We start from the raw sequence: 27,006 nt of genomic DNA, 5'->3' as shown, positions 1-27,006 counted from the left end.
AGTAATGACGGTGATATTTGCGAGAAGAGGTCCCTTTGCAAACGTTGGCTGGGTCCTTCCACCCTTTTAAGGAGTTTTTGATCCTAATGGGTAGTGACAGCAGTTTATCCAACCTGTTCTTGTTCATTTTTTAAACCGAGCCAAACCACATTTGGAGGCATTGCATGTGGAGCCTGGCATGAGGTATCACTGCCATGCCCACTGCCGTATATCCCAAGAGTTGGATGCGAAGCCTCGTTGGTATTTCTGGGCTGCTTTGAATGGTGTGTATGAGTGGGCCTAAGGACAGAAATTTGTGTTGAGGTAAGAGGGCTTTGGCCTATAATGCACTGAGGTCGACCCCTATGAATTCTAGGCATTGGACTGGAGTGAGGGTTGACTTCTGGGTGTTCATCTGTAGACCCAGTTCTGTAAATAAATGTATTGTCGTATCAGTGACTTGGTGAGACTCCCAGAGAGATTGGGCTCTGAGAAGGCAATCATCCAAGTATGGGTAAACCATTATCCTTTGAGAGTGTAAATGAGCAGCAACCACTGAGAGCACCTTGGACAATACCCTCTGGGTTGATTATAGCCCTAAGGGAAACACTGTGCATTAGTAGTGGTCGTGAATCTGAGAAATCGTCTGAGAATCAGTAGGACCAAGATGTGAAAATAGGTGTCCTAGAGGTCAAGAGCCGAAAACCAGTCTCCCTGTTCCAGTGCTGGAACGATCGTCAATAAGGTGACCATCTTGAATTTTTGAGCCTTGACAAACCTGTTGAGAGCACTGAGATCTAGCATGAGCCTCCAACCTCCCTTCTTTTGGGTACTGTGAAATACCTTTGCCTCAGAGATGTTGAAGTACTGGTTATATAGCTCCTAACTAGAGGTTCTACCTCGTGTCATAGCAAACTCTCGTGAGAAGAGTCCCTGAAAAGGGATTGGGAATAGTGTTGTGCAAGGGATAGGGAGGTAAACTGAATGGAGTACCTACTTCAGATTATCTATAGGACCCATCGATCCGATGTTATGCATTCCCAGGCACTGTGGAACACTGCTAATTGGTGACCAAATGGGTGTGGAATGATGGTCAGTGTGTCAGTTGGGGAGTGATCTAACGGCACCTCAAAACCTGCCCATCAAAAGTGGTGTTTAGATGTAGAGGGTTAGGATGAAGACTGGGAACCAGACTATTTTCATTTAGGGCATTTTCCCTTTCTTTCTTTGCTGCTCATAGTGGCACTGAGGTTGGTAATGAGATGCGTGTGGTCTATGCTGTAATTGGGGATGAAATAATCTCTTTTGTCCTGGCATATAGATACCCAGTGACTGGAGGGTTGCCATGGAATACTTCAGGGTGTGAAGGGAAGTGCCAGTCTTCTTGGAGAAGAGCTTCGTGCCCTAAAAGGGAAGGTCCTCAACAGTGGACTGCACCTCTTTCGGGAATCCTGACAAATGAGGCCATAACGCTCGTTGCATCACCACATCCATGAAGATTACGTAGCCACCATGTCGGCCACATTGAGGGCAGATTGCAGCAATGTCTTTGCCACTAATTTGCCCTCCTGGATAATGGCCTTGAATGAGTCATGATTCTGGCATCTTTTCAATAAAGTCATTCAGCTTTAAGTAGTTTATGTAACATATTTCGCCATGAGGGCCTGGTAGCTGGCAATACAAAATGGTAGACTGGCTGAGGAGTACACTTTTCTCGCAAACAGATCCAGGTGCTTCCAATCCCTGTCAGAGCGAGAAGCCGTGAGAGTTGAGAGCATCCACCATGATGGAGTTTGGTGCTAGGTGGGAGAACAGGAATTCAGATTCCTTAGCGGGGACATAGTATTTTTTGTCTGCCTGCTTGCAGGTCAGAGCCACTGATGCTGGAATTTGCCAGACAGTCTTTGCCAGGTCTAGAGTGGCCTCATTAATCAGGAGGATGATCGTTGAGAAGGCCAATGAATGGAGGATATCAAGAGCTGATGGTGGGTACTCCTCACTTCTGCCAATTGAATCTGGAAAGTGTCTGCCACCCTCTTTGCCAGTTCCTGAAAGAGACAAAAGTCATCCACCAAAGATGGTGTAGAAGGCATGATGGCTTCGTCTGGAGGAGGAGGATATGGTCCTCAGTATCACTTCCTCCTTGGTACCAGTTTCCTGTTCCTCTAAGTCTTGAGGCAGTTCCAAAAAGCCCTGGATGGTGCGGCCAAGGGAGTGTGCCTCGAGGGTTCTTGAGTGAGACTCAGAGATCAAGACGCATGTTGATGGTGCGTCACCCAAGGGTCCCAATATGACTACTGGGAGGTGGTGTCAAAACCCAGTGGTGGTGCCCAGGGGTGGACATACCAGGATAGTGGTGGTGGGGCCATCTGTGGGTATATCCTTGGGCGCTAGTTGGTAGTGAGCACCATATGGAGTTTGGGAGAAGTACTGCAACACCACCTCCTCAGGCTCACTGCCTGAACACTCGCTAGATAGCGGAGGGGCATGACATGACAGAGTAGAGGCTCACTGCAGAGGTCTTGGTACCAAGAGGAGGGGATGCTGCTATTTCCAGCATGTGGAGGTCTCTTGAATGGCAGAGTTCTGCCTATACCGTATTGTCTCACCATCCATCGCAGTGCCAGTGGGGATGGGGATCTTGCCCACACCGGTTACTCTTGTGCCAGTTGAGCCACGGCCAGCAGTACGATGCAGGCTCGCGTACTGAAAGAGTCTTTTTAGCAGAGTGCTTACTCCTGTCCTTCAGTGCCAATGACTTGACGCTTATGCCCATCAGGCCTGTGGCCGTCACTAGTACCAGTTACTGTCAGTTTCCATGAGCCTGGGTGTCGACTGAGATGGCCTCAGTGGCAGTGGTGCCAAAGATACCAAGCAAGATAGTGACTGCTTGCTGCTATCTCAGGACTCACTGGGGGGCTGGGGGGCGGTGTTTCCCTCTCTCTTCTTAGAAGGTTTGTGAGAGGGGTCTGCAGCTGTTTCTTTGACCTTCAGCCCTTACATGTAGAAGTCTGTGGGGGAAGACTCATATCTACAGATGACTGGGGTCAGAGAGCTGCCTCCATGAAGATAATCTTCTGGTGGAGCTCTCTGTCTTTGTGGGATCTAGGCCAGAGCTGTTGGCAAAGACCACACTTCTGTTGTATGTGGCCTTCCCCAAGGCAGCAAATGCACTGACTGCTTATTCGTGATCGAGATAGCTTCTTTACAAGTGAGGAAATTCTTGAAGCCCAGTGAACCAGACATACCCCATTTGGGGAAAGGTTCCCTACTGGGGGAGAAAAGGCAGGAAGAAAACCAACTTTTTTTAAAAAAAGGATAAAATAAAGTAACGGGGAAAACTACAGCTAGAACTAGAATTAGGAGACTGGCTAGCTATCCTTCTTCTTCGGCTAGCCCTCAATGCCAGGATGTCTGCCAAGGGGGTTCATTGGTGGATTTTCAAATGACTGAGAAGCCCAATTCGTGCCCTGGAGATTTTCCCACCGAAGTGATAGGTGTAATTTTGGAGAAGACATAGTTGTTGGCTGGACTGTTGTGCCCCCTCTTTCCTCTTTTGTCGCTTCTCTGTCTCATGAGCGCGTCTGTTCTCCTTGGTGTATGGTGTGGCGCCACTGTGTTCTGTTCCGTGCTGAGTCCTCCCAGTTTGTTGGATTGATGCCTCCCTTTTTAAGGTGTAGTTTCAGTATGTCTTTGAAGCACTTCAGCTGCCCTCCGTGAGCCCTGCTTCCCTGACTTAACTGAGAGAGGAGTACTTGCTTCGGTAGGCAAGTGTCAGGCATACATACATAGCGGCCAGCTCAGCGGAGTTGATGTTTCATGACCTGCGCGTCTATACTGCTGATGTTGGCAGCAGAGAGAATGCTGATGTTAGTGCATCAGTCTTCCCAGCTGATCCTGAGAATCCGCCTGATGCAGCACTGTTGGATGCGCTTGAGATGTCGTCTATAAGTTACCCAGGTCTCACACCCATAGAGAACGGTGGGGATAACACTGCCTTAAGCACCAAGATCTTGGTTTATGTTTGCAGATCCCAATCATTGAAGACTCGTTTCAGTAGTCTTTCAAAGGATGTGCTGACACAGCAGATCCTGTATTCAAATTCTGTGTCAATGCTGGCTGTCTGAGAGACGTAGCTGCCAAGGTATGGAAAATGGTCCATATTTTCCAGAGGTCCTCTGCTGATGGTGATTTGTGGAGTCTGAAGAGTAGTTTATGCAGGTGAGGGCTGGTAGAGTACCTCGGTTTTCCCAGTGTTGAGATGGGCCCAGACAGCATCCCAGCTAAGGTTTTTACAGCTGGTAGAACAATGCTCCAGCACAAACTTTGCCAACTTCTCGACACAATCTGAACCTGCGAAGAAATTCCACCTGACTTTAAGAAGACCAACATTGTTATAATATTCAAGAAAGGGGACAAATCTTTGTGCGGGAACCACAGAGGTATTGCCCTCCTCTCCATTGCAGGGAAGATCCTTGTCCAGATCCTACTAAACCGCCTTCTCCCCCTTGACGAGGAACTCCTCCCTGAATTACAGTGTGACTAACTGGAGTTAAATAGATTAAGATGACTAGCCAGGGATGGTTAAGAAGGAACTGAAGAGGGTTAGCCCGTGTGTGCTGTGTTCCAATGGACACTGTTACTGAAGTTCTCTGATTAGCAGCACAGGGATACAAGCACACCTGCAGTGGAGCACCCATAGGGACACTACTGGAAGTTGATTTTTCCTAGCAAACAAGCTAATTTTACTAAACATCTTTTAAGTAAATTTAGTGCTTATGAAAGACGCTGGATTGGCAGCACTGGCAAACAAAGTCTTCTATCTGATCATTGAACAGGTACACAACAAGAAGCAGCATAGTAAGCTTCCTCACCCCACTCCAATATGCCTTTAACCTGACTTGGAGGGACCGTCTCTGGGGTGAAGGTGGTTCAGTCACCATGCCATTTCAACCCCTAGATTCTCTACTGAAACTGTAATGAAGGACACTGTAAGGGTGGGTTTTGTTCCTGGTGGATACCTATCCACTAGGAACTGGATTAAACCACTAATTTCATAAAGGTCATCAAGCAGCCATTAAAATGGTAGTACTAAAAGTCCTTGCCAACCTGTGCCTGCTTTGAACTAGTGACACAGAAGTGGTGAAAGGCTCCATATTCCATTAGCAGTCCCTGACCCATCCATTTGCAGTCCCCTGGGCTGTTAACCAGTCACTCCATCCCACCCCCCATGAATGAGTGAACACTTTTGTTTGGAAAAAACAGTGTGATTCTTGCACATTTAAATGGAAATTTTCAAAGACTCAAATGAATTTTACCTGAAGATGTTCACCTAAAACACCATATAACTCTAAAAATTTCCCCCTTGTGCTGTGCAGTTTATTACATAAAGAGAAACAGACAATTTGTATAAAGCACAAAATATTAATATAAAATTATGTATAGATCCAAGCAGGTTTTGTTCTTTTTTTTTAAAAGGAGGAGTGCAAAGTACAGCATTTGGTGGGACTTCACTGTTTTGAAAATTCATATATATAAAAATATATAAAATCAAGTATACAATGCATGAATTTCAAAGTGAGGTGTTAATTATCCTGAGCCTTCTACTACTTGTGGCTGCCATTTAGATGGGAGGTGACAAAGTAGTTTTCATTCTGATGCAATACTGGTTTCATAAATTAAAACAAAAAACTTAGCATTAACATTTTAAATTAAAAATGTGTACACTATGTTAGAACAAAAAACAAGATATTTTATTTTTAATATTCGGATGTAAATGCCAAAGTGTTAACAAGATGGAACTTCATATTTCTTTTTTGCCATTTTTATTTAAAACATTAACATACACAAGTTCAAGTAAAGGGCCAACAGAGCTAGAAACTGAAGTTCTGTATGTGTCAATACAGTTCAGATGATTACAGTATAAACAAGCTTTTTGAAATTATCCCATTAGGTATCACCCTCTCTAGAGATGAGAGACAGTTTGGTATCCATGAATACTCAGTCTTAAATAAATGCAAGGGAAAGATTTTCAGCTGTGCAAAACTGTGTTGCTTTTCAAATAGAAACTAGTCTCTCCCAAAGAGTACGGTGAGTCCTGTAAACTCATTAAATTTTAGGACCTCACCCTAAGCTAAAACTGGTGCCCTACGGATTAATATTGGGGCTTATTGTTATATTACTTTCCTATCCATTTTTATCTCTTTCATCATACTACCTTTTTCTCACAGGTAAAATCTTTTTAATCTTGGCAAGATTATAAACAAGAATAAACATCAAATATAAATATTTAAATACCAAAAAGAATACTCATGAAAGATTAAGACTGCAATATTAAGAAAACAAGGCAAGAATTCCCAAATTTAAGGAGCTAGGTTCTATGTGAGAGAAACGTGTGCCAGCCCAACATGAATTGAAAAACAAAAAGGAATGCTACAAAAATTGGAACCATGGATAAATTGCTATGGAAGAGTACAAAGGAATAGCACAAGCACGTATGGACAAAATCAGAAAGACTAAGGCAGAAACCTAGCATGGGACATAAAAGGCAATCAGAAGAGGTTCTTTAAATACATTAGGAGCTAAAGAAAAATGAAGGAAAGTATAGGTCCTCTACTTAGTGAGGAAGGAGAGCTAATAATTTATGACATCAAAAAGGCTAAGGTGCTCAATGCTTATTTTGCTTCAGTCTTCACTAAAAAGGTTAATGGCAATCAGGTACTCAAAACAACTAATACTAACAAGAGGGAAGGAATGCAAGCCAAAATAGAGAAAGAACTGGTTAAAGAAAATTTAGGAAAAGTTACATGTATTCAAGTTGGAAGGGCCTGACAAAATTCATCCTATGATGCTTGAGGAACTAGCTGAAGCAATTTCAGAACTGTTCAAAACTATCTTTGAGAACTACTAGAGGATGGGTGACATACGAGAAGAGAACAACGAGGAGTCCTTGTGGCACCTTAGAGACTAACAAATTTATTTGTGCACAAGCTTTCATGGGCTAAAACCCACTCCATTCTGAAAACTGACCATTTATTCCTTCCCTTTGTTTCCTATCTTTTAACTATGTCCATGAGAGGATCTTCCCTCTTATACCACAACAGCTTACTTTCCTTAAGAGCCTTTGGTGAGGGACTTTTTCAAAGGCTTTCTGAAAATCTAAGTACACTATATCCACTAGATCCCCTAGTCCACATTCTTGTTGACCCCTCAAAGAATTCTAGTAGATTGGTGATGCATGATTTTCCTTTATAAAAACCATGTTGATGCTTCCCCAACAAATTATGTTCATCTATGTGTCTGATAATTCTGTTCTTTCCTATAGTTTCAACCAATCTGTCAGGTCTGAAATTAGGCTTATTGGCCTGTAATTGTCAGGATCACCTCGAGAGTCTTTTTTAAAAATTGGCATCACCTTAGCCATTCTCCAGCCATCTGGTACAGAAGCTGATTTAAATGATAGGTTACATACCACAGTCTAGGTCTGTAATTTCACATTTGAGTTCCTTTAAAACTCTTGGGTGAATACCATCTGGTCCTGGTGATTTATTACTATTTAATTTTAATCAATTTGTTCCAAAACCTCCTCTCTAATGACACCTTAATTTGGGACAGTTCCTCAGATTGGTCACCTAAAAAGAATGGCTCAGTTCTGGGAATCTCCCTCACATCCTCAGCAGAGAGAACCGATGCAAAGAATTCATTTAGTTTCTCCGCAATGGCCTTATCTTCCTTGAGTGCTCCTTTAGCATCTCGATTGTCCAGTGGCCCCACAGGTTATTTAGGAGGCTTCTCATGTACTTTAAAAAAAAATGGCTGTTACTTTTTGAGTCTTTGGCTAGCTGTTGTTCAAATTATTTTTTGGCCTTCCTAATTATATGTTTACATTTCACTTGCCAGAGTTTATGCTTCTTTCTATTTTCCTTCATAGGATTTAACTTACACTTTTTAAAGGATGCCTTTTTGCTTCTAAACTGCTTCTTTTACTTTGTTGTTTAGCCACACTGGCACTTTTTTGTTCTTCTTACTATGTTTTTTAATTTGAGGTATACATTTAAATTGAGCCTCTATTATGGTGTCTTTAAGAAGTTTCCATGCATCTTGCAGGGATTTCACTTTTAGTTAAACAGAAATTAAAAGGTACAGCACCAAATTCCTCATTTTTGTATAGTTCCCCTTTACGAAATTAAATGCTACTGTGGTGGGCTGCTTTGGTTAGTCCCTCCCCCCGACAAGGATATTAGATTTTATTATGTTAGGGTCACTATTACCAAGCAGTTCAGCTATATTCACCTCTTGGACCAGATCCTATACTCCACTGAGGACTAAATCAAGAATGGACTCTCCTCTTGTGGGTTCTAAGATTAGCTGCTCCAAGATGCAGCCATTTAAGGTGTCAAGAAACTATCTCTGCATCCCATCCTGATGTGACATGTAGAAGTCGTTAGCATTTTTCCTTACATACTGTGGATAAATAAAACTGACTTTTTCCCCTTAATTCTGCTTTTGTCATGTCTTTTTCTTATGGGAACTGAGTAAACCTGTAAAGAAGGTAGAGGTCAGAAACACAAACTCTAAACTTGAGCTTAAACTTTTAACTAAAATGGCTGCTACTAGGTAGTTAGGTCTGGTCATGTTTCATTTAGTGAACTTTACATGTAGGTTATGAATTCATGGACCGTCACCACCGAAGTGGTCTGGCACTTGCATTGGTTTATTACAGAACGTTTGGGTCTGATCATTTCCTTGACATCAGACGGAAATTTAAATTTCCTGGTTTTTGCTGGGTTATAGACACACAGGTTAAAAAAATAAGTATGTGTCTATTAAACATTTGCAACATTATTGAAAGGAATTTGGGTAGACCTGCAAACCAGGATTTTCAGCAGCTGATGCATACCACTTGCTTTATATTATATCTTTTATTTCTGCCTACTGGTTTCATTTCAGATTATGCACTAGCTATGTAAACAATAAGTACTGAATGCAAAAATATCTGCTGATTTCCATTTAAACCCTAAATTTAATGTACATCACCATGACATCATGCTGTGCTATGTTGGTTCGTGCTAAAAACGGACTCACATGAGCATTACGTTATGTGATGTATTATAAATGACAGGATATAAATATTAATATGAAGTATATTGTTCATAGCACCCAAAAACCCAAGTACCAGATTTTTTTGTTTTGTTTTATTTTTAAACATTTTGCGGAACACAGTATGAGATAATTAACAGATGATGTGCTGTTGGGGGCCAAATACCAGTCCCATGTGAAGTCAGTGAGAGTTTTTCCTACTGATAGCATTTGGGCCAAGATTTATCTTAAAAAGGCTTGTCTATACAGTGATGATGATAGGCGATCACTCGTTACCGAGTCTGATCATCTTCCATGAGAGTTATGGTGCTCAGGTGGCTAATAAGGCCAATCCTTGAACCACAAGTTCTATTACAACGAGGGCAGATGTTTTCAGGCTCAGCAGGAGGCAGTTGACCATGACTGGGAGCCAGTCTCTCCTTCCTCCTGCACCTCTTGTCCTCTTCAGCTTGTCGGCAAGCAAGTTCAAAATGCAGGGGACCATCACGCAGGACTTCACTCCATTTTAAGTGATCCTGGGCAAGTGTCTCCCAAGTGTCAATGTCAATATTACACTTTTTTAGGTTGTCCTTCAGCAAGTCCTTATAATGCTTCCGTAGACCACCCATTTTTATGGTACCCTTCTTTCAGCTGAGGGAAAAGGACCTGTTTTGGGAGGCGACAGTCTGGCATCTGGATAACGTGACCAGTCCAGCAGAATTGCTGACGGATGATCATTGCCTCGATACTGGTGGTCTTTGCCTCTTCCAGAACACTAATATTGGTGTGCCTGTCTTCCCATTTGATCTTCAGAATCTTATGAAGGCAGCGTTGATGGTGCCTCTCAAGGACTTTCGAGTGGTGTCTATAGGCTGTCCAAGTTTCGGACCCATTTCCAGCAAAAATCCAGGTTTTCGAAATGGCCCAACTTGATGATCACTTTAGATAAGCTATTACCAGCAGGAGAGTTGGGTGGGAGGAGGTATTGTTTCATGGTGTCTGTGTATATAATGTCTTCCGCAATTTCCACAGTATGCATCCGATGAAGTGAGCTGTAGCTCACGAAAGTTCATGCTCAAATAAATTGGTTAGTCTCTAAGGTGCCACAAGTCCTCCTTTTCTTTTTGCGAATACAGACTAACACGGCTGTTACTCTGAAACCTTTCTCAGAATGGGCAAAGATGGTGTTGTCATCAGCATACTGAAGTGCCACAATAGATGTTGAGGAAATCTTACTCTTGGCTTTCAGCCTGCTAAGCCTGAACAGGTTTCCATCCATTCTGTAAATGATTTCAACGTCAACTGTAAACTTCCCAGCAATTAGGTAAAGAATGACGGCAATAAAAACCGCAAACATGGTTGGAGCGATGATAGAGCCCTGTTTGTCTCCTGTTTGTACTTTGAAAGGTTCACTCTGGGAACCTGTGCTGCTCAGAACACAAACCTTTGCCTCATAGATGTTGAGGTATTGGTTCTATGGCTCCTAACTTAAGGAACCGATCTATTTCTTGTCACAGTAAACTCTCGTGAGAAGGGTCCCAGAAGAGGAACAGGGAAGGTGTTGTGGACAGGGGAGGGACGTAAAGCAGACGGAATACCCTTTCTGAACAATTTCCAAAACCCATTGGTCTGATGTTATGCATTCCCAGGTGCTTCAGATCATGGCAAGACAGTAGCCAAATGGGATAGGAGACACTGGTCAGCTGTAGCGTTTGAGAGGAGATGTCTGTCGACACCTCAATCAACACATCACAATTGGTATTTGGAGGCGGAGGTTTGCAACATGAAGGCTGTGGACCTGATGATTTACACCTGGGGAACCCAGATTTCTCTCTCTGAGGCTCATAAAAGTGCTGAGTCAGGTATTGAGAGATGCGTGATTTGTGTTGGGGCTGCAGACTAAATTTCTCTTTTGTCCAGGTGTGTTCATCTCTAATGAGCAGAGAGTGGCCCTGGAATCTTCAAGGGTGTGAAGAGAGGCATCCATCTTCTCTGCAAAGTGCTTAGTGCCTTCAAAGGGAAGGTCTTCGACAGTTGACTGCACCTCTTTAGGGAAGCCCGAAAGGTGTAACCACAATGCATGTCACATAACCATCACTGTGGAAACGGACCGAGCTGTTGTGTCGGCTGCATAGAGGGCAGACTGTAGCACTGTTTTGGCTACTAGCTGTCCTTCCAGGATGATAGCTTTGAACTGGTCGTGCTGTGACTCTGGAAGCTAATCGATAAAGCTGTTAAGTTCCAAATAACTGACAGTCATATTTTGTCGTTAAGGCTCGATAATTCGCTATTCAAAACTGTAGCATGGCCATGGAATAGGCATTCCTCCCAAAGAGGTCCAAGCACTTCCAATCCCTATCACAGGGGTGGATTTCTTTTGGTACCGACAGCCCGAAGAGTTTACCACATCGATGACTATGGAGTTGGGGGAGGGTGGGAGAAAAGAAATTCTGTCTCCATAGGCAGAACGTAATATTTTTTTTATTGGCCCACTTACAGGAAGGCATCACCGATGTCCACAGAGATACTAATCTAAGAACTAAAAAGGACAGAGTGCATATTAACTCCTTTTCTCAGCCACACTCCCAAAGAGGTAACCTAAGCCATCATCCTGATGTCTCTCTGCACATAGCCCTTCTCTCTCTCTCTCTCTCTCTCTGTGCGTGTGGGCCTTCAGGAGTTGGAGGGTGGAACAAAATTTCCTCCAAGACAGTATTTCTCCCTGTATTCTCCTTTGAACTGAGAGGAGAAACAAAGACTTTCTCCAGAGCTTACAGGGGAAAAGAGTCAAGATCCATTATGGCAGACTCATCCATGTTCCATAAAGAGTTTAAGAAAAACATCTGATCCTCACAGATAGGCCTGGGAAGAGAGCTGAAAGAGATGTTTATCATCATCATCTCGGGTTCTAAATATTGTCCAAATTTGTAAGCTATGGTGGTATTCCCCCAGTGCTAACACCACCCTTTAGAATGAAAAAACTCAACACATAGGTTTGTGGTACTATAAGAACACAGTAGCTATACTAAAGTACTATGAATGATTACAATATACTTGCCTTTGAATTTCACAGGGTAATAAATGCAGGATCTACTATGAGTTTGCAAGAGCTCTTATCAGTTTCTGAAAGTAATTTAATTAAATTATTTAACTAATTACTCAACTAAAAATGCTGCAGGAAAAAATGAAGTCTCTTTAGATTTGATGTATCTTCTCAGCTTAATTAACACAAGCTTTTCCTGGTTTAATTTGCACTTAATAAGCAGGAACTTTACTCAATTTGCTAATTACTACATTTTCAAGCTGTTTTCTTGAAATAGATGCCAGCCTACCACACTAGGAACCCAAATTTCTGTAGTTACCTCGAATTACATAATTGTCCAAAGCTTCTTCCATTCTTTGCAATGCTTCAGCTCTATCAGAGCCATATGTAATTAGCTAAAAACAAAGGTATTTAAGTTAGCTCTAAAAATTCAGTTTTATTGTCTGAAATATAATAAAATAATTTTCTTTAAATAAACTTCACAGATTGTATGTTTAGATATTCCATTTACAGAAATCATTTTGCACATATTACTGTCTGTCACTGGAGCACTTCCCCAAAACAAGAGAGGTGACTCTCAATTCTCTGGCATCTAGATACCGAAGATCAGGTTTTTTTCTTTATATGAGTTAAGCATGTCTATATCTGACTCTGTATTCTTCTTGGAGTTACACAAAAAAATTGATTAAAGGTCAGGAACTCTGACTGAATTTCCATATTTCTTTAGATTTTGTTTTTTTGGAAGTTTAATTCTTGACTTTTTAAAACACTAACTATAATGTCCTTGGAGCAATTTTACCCTTAAATAACTGAAATGTACACTCAAACTTTAACTCCTGTTTAACAACATTTTTTGTCAGGGACTACAGCCCTATAATTTCTCAGAAAAATCAAACAAAGTTAGATTGACATGGGATAAGTATGAGACTGCAGGCCATTGTTTAAAATGCTTTTAGGAATCAGAAAACATAACAAGAACAATAAAAAACAAGTAAAAGAGTGAATTAATTTCTGAGAGATCTGAGAAATTTGTAAATTTTCTTCCATATTAAACTTCCTTTTCAATACAGCCTCTCCTTTCTCATGTTTCCTTTATACAAATCACATCCAGCAGCTTTGAAATATTGGTTCATTACTAAAAAATCTCTTCATTTCAAAATTTTATATCTAAGTATTAAATATCTAAATATAAAATAGTATTTTATATAGTAGAACGTTAAAAAAACTCACTTTTGAGATCATGGGATCGTAATAAATGTTAATATCACTTCCTTCTTGTATGCCACTGTCAACACGTACCTTCAAAATATAAAAAAAAAGAGCAAATGTAATTTCACAGTGGAAAAAAACCAAGTTTTGACCTCATAGAGGACATACATCTCAAACTTTTAAACTTGCCAAGTTTCATGAGAAGGTAAAATATTCTTTTTCACCAAGGGCTAGAAAATCCCCTCCCACTTCCCCCTTGTGGGAAAAATACCTACGAATTACTGTCTCTCCTTTAAAAAAAAAAACATGAATGCAGACTTGCACTGTTAGTCAAAATCACTTTTTTCTTGTAAAATCCAGAGCAAACAGATTTGAATTTTGATCACTATCAATTTATAGTGGTTTATACAACTCTAAATCTGAACTCTCAATGCAACCAATGCTGACTTAATTACCGTAATAAAATACACTTATAATTATTCCTCCAACTGACACCTGGCATGAAAGATGCCCCTTGTAATCACATCCTTTCTGAGCATGTATGTAATCACATCCCTTGTGTCCCACTATAGCCCTTCTGAGAGCTCCAGTGGGGACACAACTAAGACTCATTCAGCAGGAACTTTGGAGCTCTGCTTATCAGCTCTATAGGAATACTAGTATTGGTGCTTTCATGTCTGTAACACTTTCCTTTTCTGTCTCACCCTCTTGACTGTAAAACATTTTTTTTCTGTTGCTGCTGTTCCCCTGGGTGTTTAATGTTTACACAGCTTTTTCCATGGCTTTGCTTTGTAAGGACACAGCCCCAATTAAAGCTCTGATTCCGCAATTTTCATAGGAAAAAAAATAGCACAAGTTCAAAAATTTCTTTTGAAGAAACTGATTGCTGTTAACCAGCCAACAAGTCAGTTAGTATATTGCTGATTCTTGTTTTCATCTCTCAGTTTGATTTCATCAGTGTGGCATTGAGGTTAGCCATATAAAACTTTTAAAATGAGCAATTTCTGGGAAATAAATATTTATTAAATTGTTGCTGTTGAACTTTGGAATCTAAAGCACTTTAGTGTTTTTTTAATCAAAGTAATTCAAGACTGACAAATGCATCCCAGGGATCTTAAGGACAGAGGAATCCAATTGAAGTTGCTGAAACACCAGGGCTTTGATATTTTACATTGTAAAGGGGGTGGCAAGTGGGACCTAGAAACTCACTTAAATCTCCACCTGTGGGAAGGATCTTTCTAATAAACAGCAGCTCATCTGATTGCAACAAGGCAAAAAAAGGGTCAACACAACGGCTGTTAGGCCTTTAATATTTTAATTTAGGCAATTACCAAGGGACCACATGTAGAACCTCTTGTCTAAAGAATCCACATGAGAACAGGATGACGACTTTATTATCCAAATGACCTAAAAGATATCCCAGTAGCTTTATTCTCTTTCTTCAATGATAACTGCATCCTAACATGGGTTTAATGATCATTTTCTTTTTAAAAACTTTTATTGAATATTTATTAATACACATGCAATATATTTGTATATGCAGTTCAACAGCACCTTCATTATAAGAAATCAAGACGCTTAATAAACAATTAGTTAGTCCTGCATCAGAACTGTGAGGTAAATGGCATTATTATCCCCATTTTACAGATGATGAGGCATAGCAAGGTCACAAAGGAAATACGTAGCAGGAAATTCAGATTTCCTGATTCCCATTCTTATAACTATTAAGCCATCCTTCCTCTCTGTACAGGCACATACATACATGAATGAATACATTCACACACAGAGATAGGAAAGAACTATTAAGATATCTAGTCCATCCCACTGCCAGTCAAGTCTGTTCCCTATAGGCAGCATATTGCTTCTTGTACACAGTACATACACATATATGTAGCATACCTGTGTACATATTCTAATAATACACTGCATTTATATAGCACTTTTAATTTCCAAAGCAACAAACAAATATAAAGTAATTAATCCTTACAACACCCTTGTGAGATATACAAATATTATTATCCCAATTTTACAATGAGAAAACCTATAAAGAAGGGCCAAATTCAGATGTGAAATAAGCAGATGCAACCGTTCCTGAAGTAAATGGGAGTAGGCACTATTTATGACAGCTGATTTTGGCCAAAAGAAGTTCAGTGAGTTAGTAGGACTTCCAGCATGAAGTCCTACTAACTTATGCACCCAGAGTTCCACCCATACACAGTTCATTGCAATACTGGGGTCTAAGAGACAGATGGACCTACTCCACCCTCCCTAGGCTTCAGAGCCCAAGCTCCAGCCCCAACTTCAACGTGCTGTCTTCACAGCTATTTTGAGAGCTCTAGCATAAGGCCCATTAGCCCAACTCTGCTGACCTGAGCTGGGAGGCTCACTCCCACAGACTATGTCAACATCAGCACCCTTAAAGAATGGATTGTTGATCACATTAGCAAAGAATGGCTTTGGAGCTATTCAAATCTTAATGCCAACTGCAGCGCAGTCAGTTTGTTACAACGTGCAAGAGTAGTAAGTTTCTATTGTCACACTCTTGAGGATACTTATTTCTTTGTAGTTACCTCATTTTAAGCTTTTTTTAAAAACTGAATACTCACTAGCCCTAAAAAAAAAAAAAAAAAAAAATCACACTCTGAACTAGCAGCTGGTACATTTTAAAATTATTATAATCTCAAATCCAGTATAGAATTCTTAGAGCATAAGAAAAACGTTTCCCCAATGCCCCGTCTTCCTAACTTTCCTAGTCCCCGTTCTACTTCCCGTATCCACCCACCCATCCACACATCCCTACCTCCTTTAATTTGAAAAGCAACCAAACTAATTTAAAATCACATTTGTAAGATGCCACTCCCGAGACCTTCTATGCCAAATTTTAGCTCAGAGCAAATTTTTACAAACAATTTATTACCTTTTGAAAACAGAAATTTATAAAAGAAATGGTGAAGCACCAATAGCTTCAATATAATATTCAAATTCTTCAGTCAAATCAATTTTATTCTTAATTACGTGACATCCTCAGAAGACAAATTAATCTCCAGTATTGCATATTTTCTGCTGCTAAAGAAGAACAGACCAAAAATACGGTTTGCTAAATAAAAATAGAACAGCTATTTTTAATAAGACAAGAGTAAACAGAAAGAAAACAGCCCAGCTACTCTGTATGAGATCCTCAAACCATTTCTCTGAAGCCTCCAGCATAATTAAAATTTCTTTCTTCAGTACCACGGTGGGCCACGTGAAGCTATCAGCCGTCTCCCACCCTTCATTTTCAATTCACCTCTCCCCCTAAGCACAACTCCCAGCCCGCCCTATCTACCTGACAAGTGACAGCCCAATCTGATTAAATGCTTGCAAGGGAGGGGACTTGTGGGCCTCCATGACAGGCCAAAAGTGATCACCATGGAGATATATAATTACAGCTGTCAACGCGTCTACTGTCCTGCTGGCATCAATTTGATTGCTCCCAGCAATAATGATAGACAAAGCTTGGTGTGCACTCTCCTGCACCCAATCACTTTATCTGTTCCGTGGTCCATTTAGCTGACATGCAACATTCACGCAAGCAAATAACAGCAGTAAGCAGAACATTTAAGGCATTTTAATTGTTTTTTCTTTCTATGGATGGCTCACAAGCGCAAATGTTATTACATAAAACTCCTGCTGCAACATTAATTGAAGAAAGATTTGGTGGGACAAAGACTGTAGGGGGTATAGTTTGTCCATTATCACTTGTACTTTCAACAGGTCTCACGTCTGGAAAATTGCAAATTGCAAAAACTTGCAAGGGCAAAATGTTTGACATCCTGTTAGCTATTACAACATGGTAAAACTGTCTAACAACCACTAGAGTAATCATTATAAATTCTTATTAAATACACTCTTTGTTTCATTAAAAAAATGTTTAGATACATCCCATGATACTTGTTTTCTTATCTTCTATTTAACGTCACATAATGCCTGTTAAATCTTTACAATTTTTTCTTCTGCTTTCAGGCTTTGAACACAGCATGAAGCCTTAAAGCCCAGAAAGGGTCAGGTCCCTTTAGAAAGCATATGGCCAAAAACAATTTAAGAAGTGAAATAAATCATATATCCAATAACATCTCCAAATTTAGGATTCCTCCTGTAATCTTTCACTATTTTCCATGCAAGTAATCACACTGAATAATCAGATTCACAGATGGTATAGTCTTGTCCTTCCACCAGCTGACATGGTGGATTTATTACTTATTACTTTGATTATACAAAAAGGAGATGTCCCTGTTCTTTTATTGCAGCAAAAAACAGTTTGTTAAGCAGCTACTCTGCATAGTTAGACTATGTACTGAAATGTTTAATAATCACTTTTCTTCAACTGTAACGAACGGCATTTGCTTTTTAAAGGCTGCGAATTTGAGTAGCAGTCCAGCTTCAATTTGGAGTGTTCAGTCCTTTGCAGTTAAAGAGTTAATTCAACATCTGATTATGCTATTTGCTCTACAGCATATTTATATTTGAGGCTTGTTTGAAAGCATTAAACTGACACGTAAAATACAAAACAGAACAACTTTATAGCTTTATAGTCACATTTGGTTAGCACTGTATTTTTTTAATCTTATCTTAAATTAGCACAAACAATAGTATTAACGCCCCACAACCACCTTTAATAAATGATAGAAACTAAGGGCCTGATTGTCAGAGGGACTAAGCACCTATGAAGATCTGAGGTTCTCAACACCTATGAAAATCAGAGCCTAGGTCACTTACATTGGACACATGTAGTGGTTCTTGGTACTGAGACAATCTACCAATGGATGGCAGACCAAAAGATTTGTAGGGATCCTGAAAGGAAGGTAAAACATGAGAAAGCATTAATTTAGAGACATTACATACAGGAAACAAGGTTAAGTAGTTGCAAAATAAACAGCTTCTACCACTTCTATTTTGATTAACATTCTGTTTCCAAAATTACTCATTGTGGAGACATTTTCCCTTTCTCCACTGAAGAATTGGAACATTTATTAAAACCTCATCTTTCTAAAATGCAATTATTAAAGCAGAAAAGAGTATTTCTTCCTAGTGAAGTCTTTATAGTATCAACTCCTCAGCCATCTTCAAGCTTTGATATTTGGGGGGGTGGGGGAGTGATGACATAAAAGAAGTTTTTCAAAGGCAAAATGGGTAGTTAGGAGCTCAATTCCCTTTGACTTTCTATGTGAATTGGGTCCTTTGTGCCTTTAAAAATCTCCCACATAATACTACTTACAAACTTATCAGTACAGCAAATTCTGTGGTGAACAGAACAACATACACATGGTGAAACAGGATTCGGTTGTTCAAACTCCTTTAATACTCATAGATGGTTGAGCAAAAATTCTGAATACTAACTACATTAGTAAAGCCATACTAATACTCAATGCACACTTTGCATCATTCAAATCACAAATACATCTATTCTTCATCCAAATAGTCATATACATCCTGTAACGAGCAGAACAAGCAATAAACTACTGTTGTGTCATTAAAAAGGAAAGAAAGAAGAACGAGAGAAATTAAGATGTCTTGGGCAATAAAAGCAGCAATAGTCAAATGGGAAAACACATACCAAGATGCAGATTTTTTTTTTGTAAAGACACTATTGCCTAAAGCATTAACATTCTTAAAACAAAATGAAGGCAGCTGAATATCATTCATTCAATGGACAAGTCTAAATTTCCAAATGTTAAAAACAATGTTAACAACATGTTAACTTACAATACCAGTCTTAGTCATGCTTAAAAAGAGAATATTTTTAATTCAGATTTTTTTTTTTTGCTATTACTATGAGGAGTCATAATGTAACTGTGCACTTATGGTTTTGAAATTCACTTTCCAAGTTGGTCATATAAAGCAAATGCAGTTACAGAGGAACAAACATCCTTCCTGAACTATTAGCAAATGCCTCAGTACCATTAAAAGTTTGGCAGCTTACAAAATTTTACTCAAATATTTAAGCCAAAAGGTTTAAGAAAAACGTGGAGGTGAGCAAACCTGAAGTACTAGTTAATAGTTCAGAAGAAAACGGAATACAGCCGAATCATCATACTAAATTAGGCTGAAAATATGCCGTAAACTTCCTTTGAAATGATTATTGGCTACTTGCAGGAGATACATTTTTAGAAGAACCTATGTAGCAATAATTTTGGTTTCAGGCTATTCTTTTGAATTACAACACAAAAATCCACATAAAACTTTCTTTAATCAGTTGTGTTACATACAGTAAATTACAAATCTCAAATTATAAACCTTGACTTCACCTTGGTGCCTATCTACACCTGGGTATTACTGCTCCACATACAGCTTCCCACCCCTTACCACTTATTTTACCTCAGCATAAACTCGACATTCAACTGCCCAGCCATTGATGGGAATATCAGCTTGTTTGTGCCTGAGAGGGTAACCCTTAGCAACACGGATCATTTCTTGGACTAGGTCCAGGCCAGTAATGCATTCTGTGATGGGATGTTCAACCTGCAAGGTCAAGAACTGACAGTCAGTAGGTAACAAAAACAACCAAAAAAAAACAACCATCATAAACAAATACAGATAAACAAAGATATCACCAGCCAAAAATGGGACAAGGGTTCATTTCCAGCTCTGGGCTTTCTTCACCAAACCAAACTGAAGAGACAAGCAAAAATAAAACAAAAAATCACAACAGTAACCATCTTCTTTTGTAAAAATCTAAACAAAATAAATAAGCAATTTGTAAATACAATAACTAATCACAAGGAGTAAAAGCAAAACTACAAAAAAAAATATGAAAGTATGTTTGTTTGTTTTTTTACAACAATGGTATTTGGTGCAGATGTGTTAGTTTCTTGTTTGTTTGGAAGTATAAAGAAGGAGGACTCATTTTTAACCGAGCAATGTAATGTATTTTAACTGAAATCCTCAAAGTAGCTGATAATCAACCCATTCTGCTACACTTAACATGGCATGTACAGGAGCAGCTTACGATTTTCCATAGAGCTAGTCTACCCTAAATCTCACCCATTCGCCTGCTTTCACTAACCTGTCCTGACAAGCAACCAGATTAGCGTAATCTTACATCAGCGCAGTGTAGCAGAAATGAGCAGATGGATCCTTCAGTTTTTTTCCCTCCAGACTTATCTGTGTAGTGCTTAGCAGGCACAATAGCTGGGCTGGACCAGTCGAGTCACTCTGCTCTCTCAGCAAATTGCTGCTAACGGCTTTGGATGATGCTGTCATGGGAATACCCATCGTTCACACTAAAGCTGAGTCGGACTGGGTGCATGTGCAAATTTACATACACGTGGTTTTTTTATGTGGTTGTAAACTGAAAATGTTTATTAATTTACAGCAATCTCAAACGATTTTGGAGGAGTTATGAAATGAAAGCACCCAAAGAAGATGGTTATGGTCCTATTATGTAGACACAATCAGAGACACATACTATATTAGCATGTGATACACACAATCAGAGCATTACAACTTCCCAAGTAAAAAATATGACAGAACTGCCATTTTTATTATAAAATGTTTTTGTTCTAAGGGTCAAATATCTTAAGAAAATGCACTTCACAATGATTTCTCTATCATGAGATGTCATATTATATACATTTTATGACACAGGAAAAGGTCAATGAACAAACCAGTTGTCTTCCTTACTTCAAGTACACTAATTGAAGGAAAACAGTTAGTCATTATAATAATCTTGTGCTTTATCAGAGCAAGAAGATGCACTGGTCTTTCAAAAAAAAAAAAGGCTTTGTAAAAATAAACAGATGGCACCCATAATTAGCCCTGTGTGTGTTGTGAGTGTTTTTATAGTTTCAACAACATTTTAAGACATTTTGACATAATTTTAATGACAAATCATCACTGAAATAAGCACCTATTCTTTGAAGCATAAACATGGTATTGAAAATGGGGATCTGATTATGCAGTTTAAGAACACACCTTTGGGATTCAATCTTGATTTTACCTAGCACATGATACTCTCCAGTATGTCACACTTAATAACCCTATTTGAAGTATCTGGGAAATAATTCAGCAGCCACCTTGCAGTGTTACACTGCAGCACTTAATTTTTTATTAAAATGAAGTTTTAATAGAAAGTTACTTTATATATCAATTATTTGGTCAAGAGAACTTGTTCTCACAGTTAGGATTTTAATTAAAAAATTACCTTTAACTTTAGAACACTTTCAGAATTTTAATACTGGGGAAAAAAATGTAACATTTCTCTAAAGAAGACATTTTTATTATTTAGCCTCATCATTTTTCTTGGATTACACTTGGCATTCCAGGCACAATAGCGTCATTGTGGTTTTCAGCTTAATTGTTGATGATCAAAATAGGATGGAATGTTTCTGGAAAGAGAAATATTTTTGTTGTTTGTTTCTTAAGACTCACAAACATTTATTTAATCTGCTCTACAATAAGGCTCTTTGACTTAGTCAATATTATCTTGTTGCTTCAAAATACTCCCTTTGTATTTGAAGAAAATGGTATTAAAAAAATATGGCTAGCAAGCTTCTTTATATACATATTCCATTGAAACTAATCTAGACACTATTCTATTAGTAATTTCTAGTCAGATATTTTGTAAACACGCTCGCATGGTTAAATCTCCAAAATATAATCGATAAAATGAGGTGGAAACTGAGTTGTATATTTTAAGTTGAATTTTTTAATTAAATATCTCAGTGACATGAATCAGTCAGCTACGAAACCTCATTTTTTAGTCTTTGCAATTTGTTTTTTGAATATGTTCAGCAATATGCAGAGTATGAAGCCTATAGTCCAAAAGACTAAAACTGTTCTATCCTGTTCAAACTATGGCCCTGATCCTGCAATATACTCCACAAGGATGCAAGGATACACACACACACACACACACACACACACACACACAGAGCTCATGTACAGGATCTGAACCTAAGGGTCTAATCCCATAGATCTTACTGAGGGGCAAAGGCTGCAGAACTGACCCCCCTAAAGGAAACCAATATATCTTTCTTCCTCAATAATGGAAGGATTGTGATTATTTCACAAAATATTTTTTTTTGTACATGGTGATCTTCGATTTATTTCCCCCTCCCTCCCCTGTTTTTCTTTAAATAGATTTCCCCATTTAAAGTCATCTTCCTTTTTTGGCAGGTTATTCTATTTTACTTTTACTCTTTTCAGAGATCTACTCTTGTTTTTCGTGCTTAGAATAGATTTATAATCTTTTTATATTAATTTTCTTTTCCTCCTCCAACCTACATTTCCATACTAGCTATGCATGTGTCTATGAGCAAGTCTACTCTACAAAATTAAGTCAACTTACAGCCACTGCAGTAATTAAATTGCTTTTGCATATCCACACTACACTCCTTGTGTCGGTGGTGCGCGTACTAACCAGGGCATTTGCACTGATTTAATTGTCAGTGTGAGGGCACTGTGGGACAGCTTCTAAAAGGCAGCAATAGTGATGTAAGCAACACAAGGTCTACACTGACACTGCATCGACCTAACTACATCGACGTAAGCGGTAAGCCTCTCTCAGAGGTGGAGTTACTAAGTCAGTGTAGTAGGCGAGTTACATCAGTGGAAGCTACCTTATGTCGACCTAACTTCGTAGGGTAGACGAGGCCTATGCTTCTGTCATAAATATAAAGGGAAGGGTAAACAGCTTCAATTTGTCTCCCTATGATGTTAGCTCTCCATTGCACCCACATAGTAACTGGCGTTTCCAGAGTGGCGTTTCCCACAATACCCAACATTGACTGCTCTGGTCACAATTGTGAAATCCTCTGCCCATTGTCAAAGAGACCAGAACCCCGACCCCTGCCTTTTAAAACCCTGTGAATTTTTTAAATGGCTTCTTCAGAGTGTCCATCTTGGTGAGCATAGCTAGCAGCTCTCCACTGTAGCGTGCAACTGCCCAGCTGACCATGCCGGCTATGCACTCCAGACACACTCTGGCCTGGAGTACGCAGGAGATATTGGATCTCCTGGACCTGGGGATAGAAGAGACTGTACAGGCACAGCAATGGAACAGCCATAGAAATATGGACGTCTACAAGATTGCACGGGGGATGCAGAAGGAGTACCATAGGGATCAGCAGCAGTGCTGCATGGAAACAAAGGAACCACGGCAGGCATATCACAAGACCAGGGAGGCCAACAGTCAATCCAGTGACGAGTTGCAGACCTGCCACACGTAATGGAGATCCCACCAACACGCTACCAAGGATCCCAAGTCACAGGTCCCTGACAAGAGCAGTGAGGATGAGGTGGAGGTGGAGGTGGTGGAGGATGTGGGACATGTGACAGGTCAGGGTCCAGCTATGCTGCAAGCCAGAAGCTGTTTTGAAACTCCACCACAGTCCAGTCAGAAGTGTGATATCAGCTAAAAATCACCACCGCCAGTATCCAGTGCCATTGCCCTGTACTCAGTTCCCTGCAACCTAGCAATTCCATCCTCATTTCCCTCACCCCTGGCAAGGCCATATTCAACATGGCTGGAGCTGTGAGTAGCACCCTGCATAAGTACTCCGAAGCAAGAGTGTCAATGAGGGAGCCAGGGGAGGGAGTTCTGAATCTTAACTTTCGCTTTCCATTGCGACTATACTGACAGTGGTAACTCTGTGTTTTATCTGTAGCTGCTGCCGTTGTGGCCTTGCGGGGTTTGCCGTCCACACCAGTGAAGTGCCTGACCCATATCAGAAGGAGGGGGGAAAAAAGGATTCTGGATGACATTTTCACCAAGATCCTGCAAGCCAATGTTGCATCAGACGGTGACCATAAGGCCTGGAGGATGAATATTGCAGACAGTAGCAAGGCCCAGAAGTTGGAGAGGGAGATGCACCAGGACATAATGGGTCTTTTTGAGCAGCAAACACAAATGCTGCAGACACATGTGGACCTACAAGCTCAACAATCCCAGACTCACCTCCCTTTGCGGTCCACAGAGAACTTCAGTATAGCCCCACCTTATAATCCACCCCGCAAGATTCCACGTTGCATCGGGGGTCGCATCCCTACCCCTGCCACACCACCACTGGGGACATTCAGGACAACCACATACACTGACCTGTGAGAACCAAGGTTGATGTATGCGTAGCTAAAATGGAAATGAATGTTTCTTCTGTTCCATAAATTTATTAAAGTTTTAATATATTTTCTTTTAAGTTGCACAGAATATTTTTAAGAGTTTTCATTACTCAATAAAATAGTATTGTTTGGAAAATAATTAATCTTTATTAGTTGCTAACATATGCTGCAGAGTGCCTGACAGTAGTGAAAACACCCACTTACTTGTTACTGTACTCTGTGACACAACTCATAGGATTAGTGACACACACAGTATAATAAGCATAAATCTACAGCAAGATCACAAAATTAATAGGTGCATTGTCAGTGATATATGCAGAGATATGCACCAAGCACCACACAATTCCCAACAGGACCCCAAAGAGCAGAGTCAGGGAGAGCACAGGACACCACAACGCATTACTCTGGCTCGCTGTTAGAGTGTTCTTTCAAAGCCTTCCTGAGCCATAGAGCTCCACATTGAGCTCTTCTGATAGCCCTTGTGTCTGGCTGTTCAAACTCAGCAGACAGCTGCTACAGCCTGGCAGCAACTTTTCCCTGTTGGCATCACAGATATTATGCAGGATGCAGTGGGCAGCTATAACCATAGGGATATTTTTCTCACTGAGATGCAATCTTGTGAGCAAACAATGCCAGCATCTGTTCAGACTACCAAAATCACATTCAACTGTCATTCTGCACGTGCTGAGCCTAAAGCCGAATCTTTCCTTGATGCTGTCGAGGTGGTCAGTGTACAGCCTCATGAGCTAGAGGAGTAAGGGGTAGGGTGGGTCCCCCAGCATCACTATAGCATTTCAACATCACCAATGATAATTCGCTCGTCGGGAAAGAAAATCCCTGCTTATAGCTTTCTGAACAGTCCTATGTCCTTAAAGATACAAGTGTCATGCAACTTCCCTGACCAGCCAACATTGATGTCAGCGAAGCATCCCCGGTGATCCATCGGCACTTGCATAACCATAGAAGAGTCGCCCTTTCTGTGGATGTGCTCTGTGGCAAAATGGACTGGTGCCAAAATAGGGATGTGTGTGCCATCTATCACTCCACCATAGTTTGGGAACATCATTGCTGCAAATCCATCCACCACGCCCTGCACATTGCAGAGAGTCACAAACCTGGGCCTTGCATACTTGCATAACAATGGCCCCCACAGTGGATTTTCCAATTCCAAAATGATGAATGATGTCCCACTAACTGGTAGCAATTAGGCATTGCAAGTTTCCAGAGTGCAATCGACACTCAATTCTCCACTGTCAGTGCAGCTCACATTCTTGCATACAGATCCAAGAACATGGCCTTGCCCATACAAAAGTTCTGCATACACCATTCATCATCCCAAGCCTGGATTACAATTGATCCCCCCGGTTAGTGATGGTTTCTCAGGCCCAAAAGTAGCTCTCTACGGTTCGCAGTTGGTCTAGGAACACCACCAACAATCTTGAATTGGTTATAGTTATGTCCCACAGCAATCTGCCCTCCAGGAAATAATCATGTTCCCTGTAGCTCTTCCTTTGGCTCTGCAAATACTGGAGGATCGTATGTCCTGTGCTTGCAACATTCATGACAATAGTGCAGAGCTCTTCAGACGCCATGCTTCCATCAGAGCAAGTCCTACATGGGTTTATGGTATTTTCAAAACAGGCGCAAAAATTATGGGATAAAGATGGCATTATGCAGTGGAAAGAGTTGCATAATGGGAACTTGACACTGCAGTCACAGTCACTCCTGCGCCACTCGTTTCTACCCCACAATGCACTGCCAAAATTTCCAAAAAGACAGCGTGCTGGACAGTGGCGAATAGCACACTGGGATACCAGCCCATGGTGCACCGCACTGTGCACTGAAAGCGGCACTCCTGGTGAGTACACACAGCACCGATGCAAGGAACCGAGTACAGATGCACCCAAGCAATTACACTAACTGCGACAGCTTTATGCCAATGTAACTTGCAAAAGTTTGTAGAGCAGAGATGCCCTTAGGATGCCAAATCAAAACTTTATTTAAAAAAAATAAACTGGTTTAAATATGCTCATGAAAGGATATGTACCACATTCAGCAGGGATCAGCTGTTCTAGTCCAAGGCAGCACTCAGATCTTATACCAAGCTGATCCAAGATATCGCCAGTGAAACTTCAGCCCATAAGACAAAAAGTACCAATGTGAATTAACCCACTATCACATAAATATTATTTACCACATCACTACTGTCTTTAGCATGAATATAAAATTAGATACATTCCCAGCAACCTACAAACCATAGTTTTAACAAGGCAACTGACCTCATTATCAGTAGGTCAAGAAAATAGATTTGTCAAGAATGAACACTCAACATATTTAACGACCCAAGATACCACATTTACTGTCAATACCGTTACTTACAGCAAGTCTTTCCAAAAGCAATTTACAATGAGAAATAAGTTCCCATTTCAATGCACAGAGGAACAAAATATACCACGAGAGGAAAGTGATCAGGGACAGTCAGCATGGATTCACCAAGGGTAGGTCATGCCTGACTAATCTAATCGCCTTCTATGATGAGATTACTGATTCTGTGGATGAAGGGAAAGCAGTGGATGTATTGTTTCTTGACTTTAGCAAAGCTT

At 40.3% G+C, this 27,006-nt stretch overlaps 1 protein-coding gene across 2 annotated transcripts in view; it reads right to left on the bottom strand.

Moving 5' to 3' along the window:
* PCCA (propionyl-CoA carboxylase subunit alpha) overlaps positions 1-27,006 on the bottom strand; it is a 388,477-nt gene that overhangs the window by 200,015 nt on the left and 161,456 nt on the right. For both annotated transcript variants that reach the window (XM_074963058.1, XM_074963066.1), the window contains exons 13-16: positions 19,664-19,807; positions 18,065-18,139; positions 13,331-13,399; positions 12,420-12,495 (exon numbers count right to left, since the gene is read on the bottom strand). In XM_074963058.1, the coding sequence (XP_074819159.1) occupies positions 12,420-12,495; positions 13,331-13,399; positions 18,065-18,139; positions 19,664-19,807 (364 nt within the window). The remainder of the gene's footprint in view (positions 1-12,419; positions 12,496-13,330; positions 13,400-18,064; positions 18,140-19,663; positions 19,808-27,006) is intronic.

Source organism: Natator depressus, chromosome 1, assembly GCF_965152275.1.
Source record: "Natator depressus isolate rNatDep1 chromosome 1, rNatDep2.hap1, whole genome shotgun sequence".
Classification (NCBI taxonomy): domain Eukaryota; kingdom Metazoa; phylum Chordata; order Testudines; family Cheloniidae; genus Natator; species Natator depressus.
This window is presented reverse-complemented; position numbering and strand designations above follow the sequence as displayed.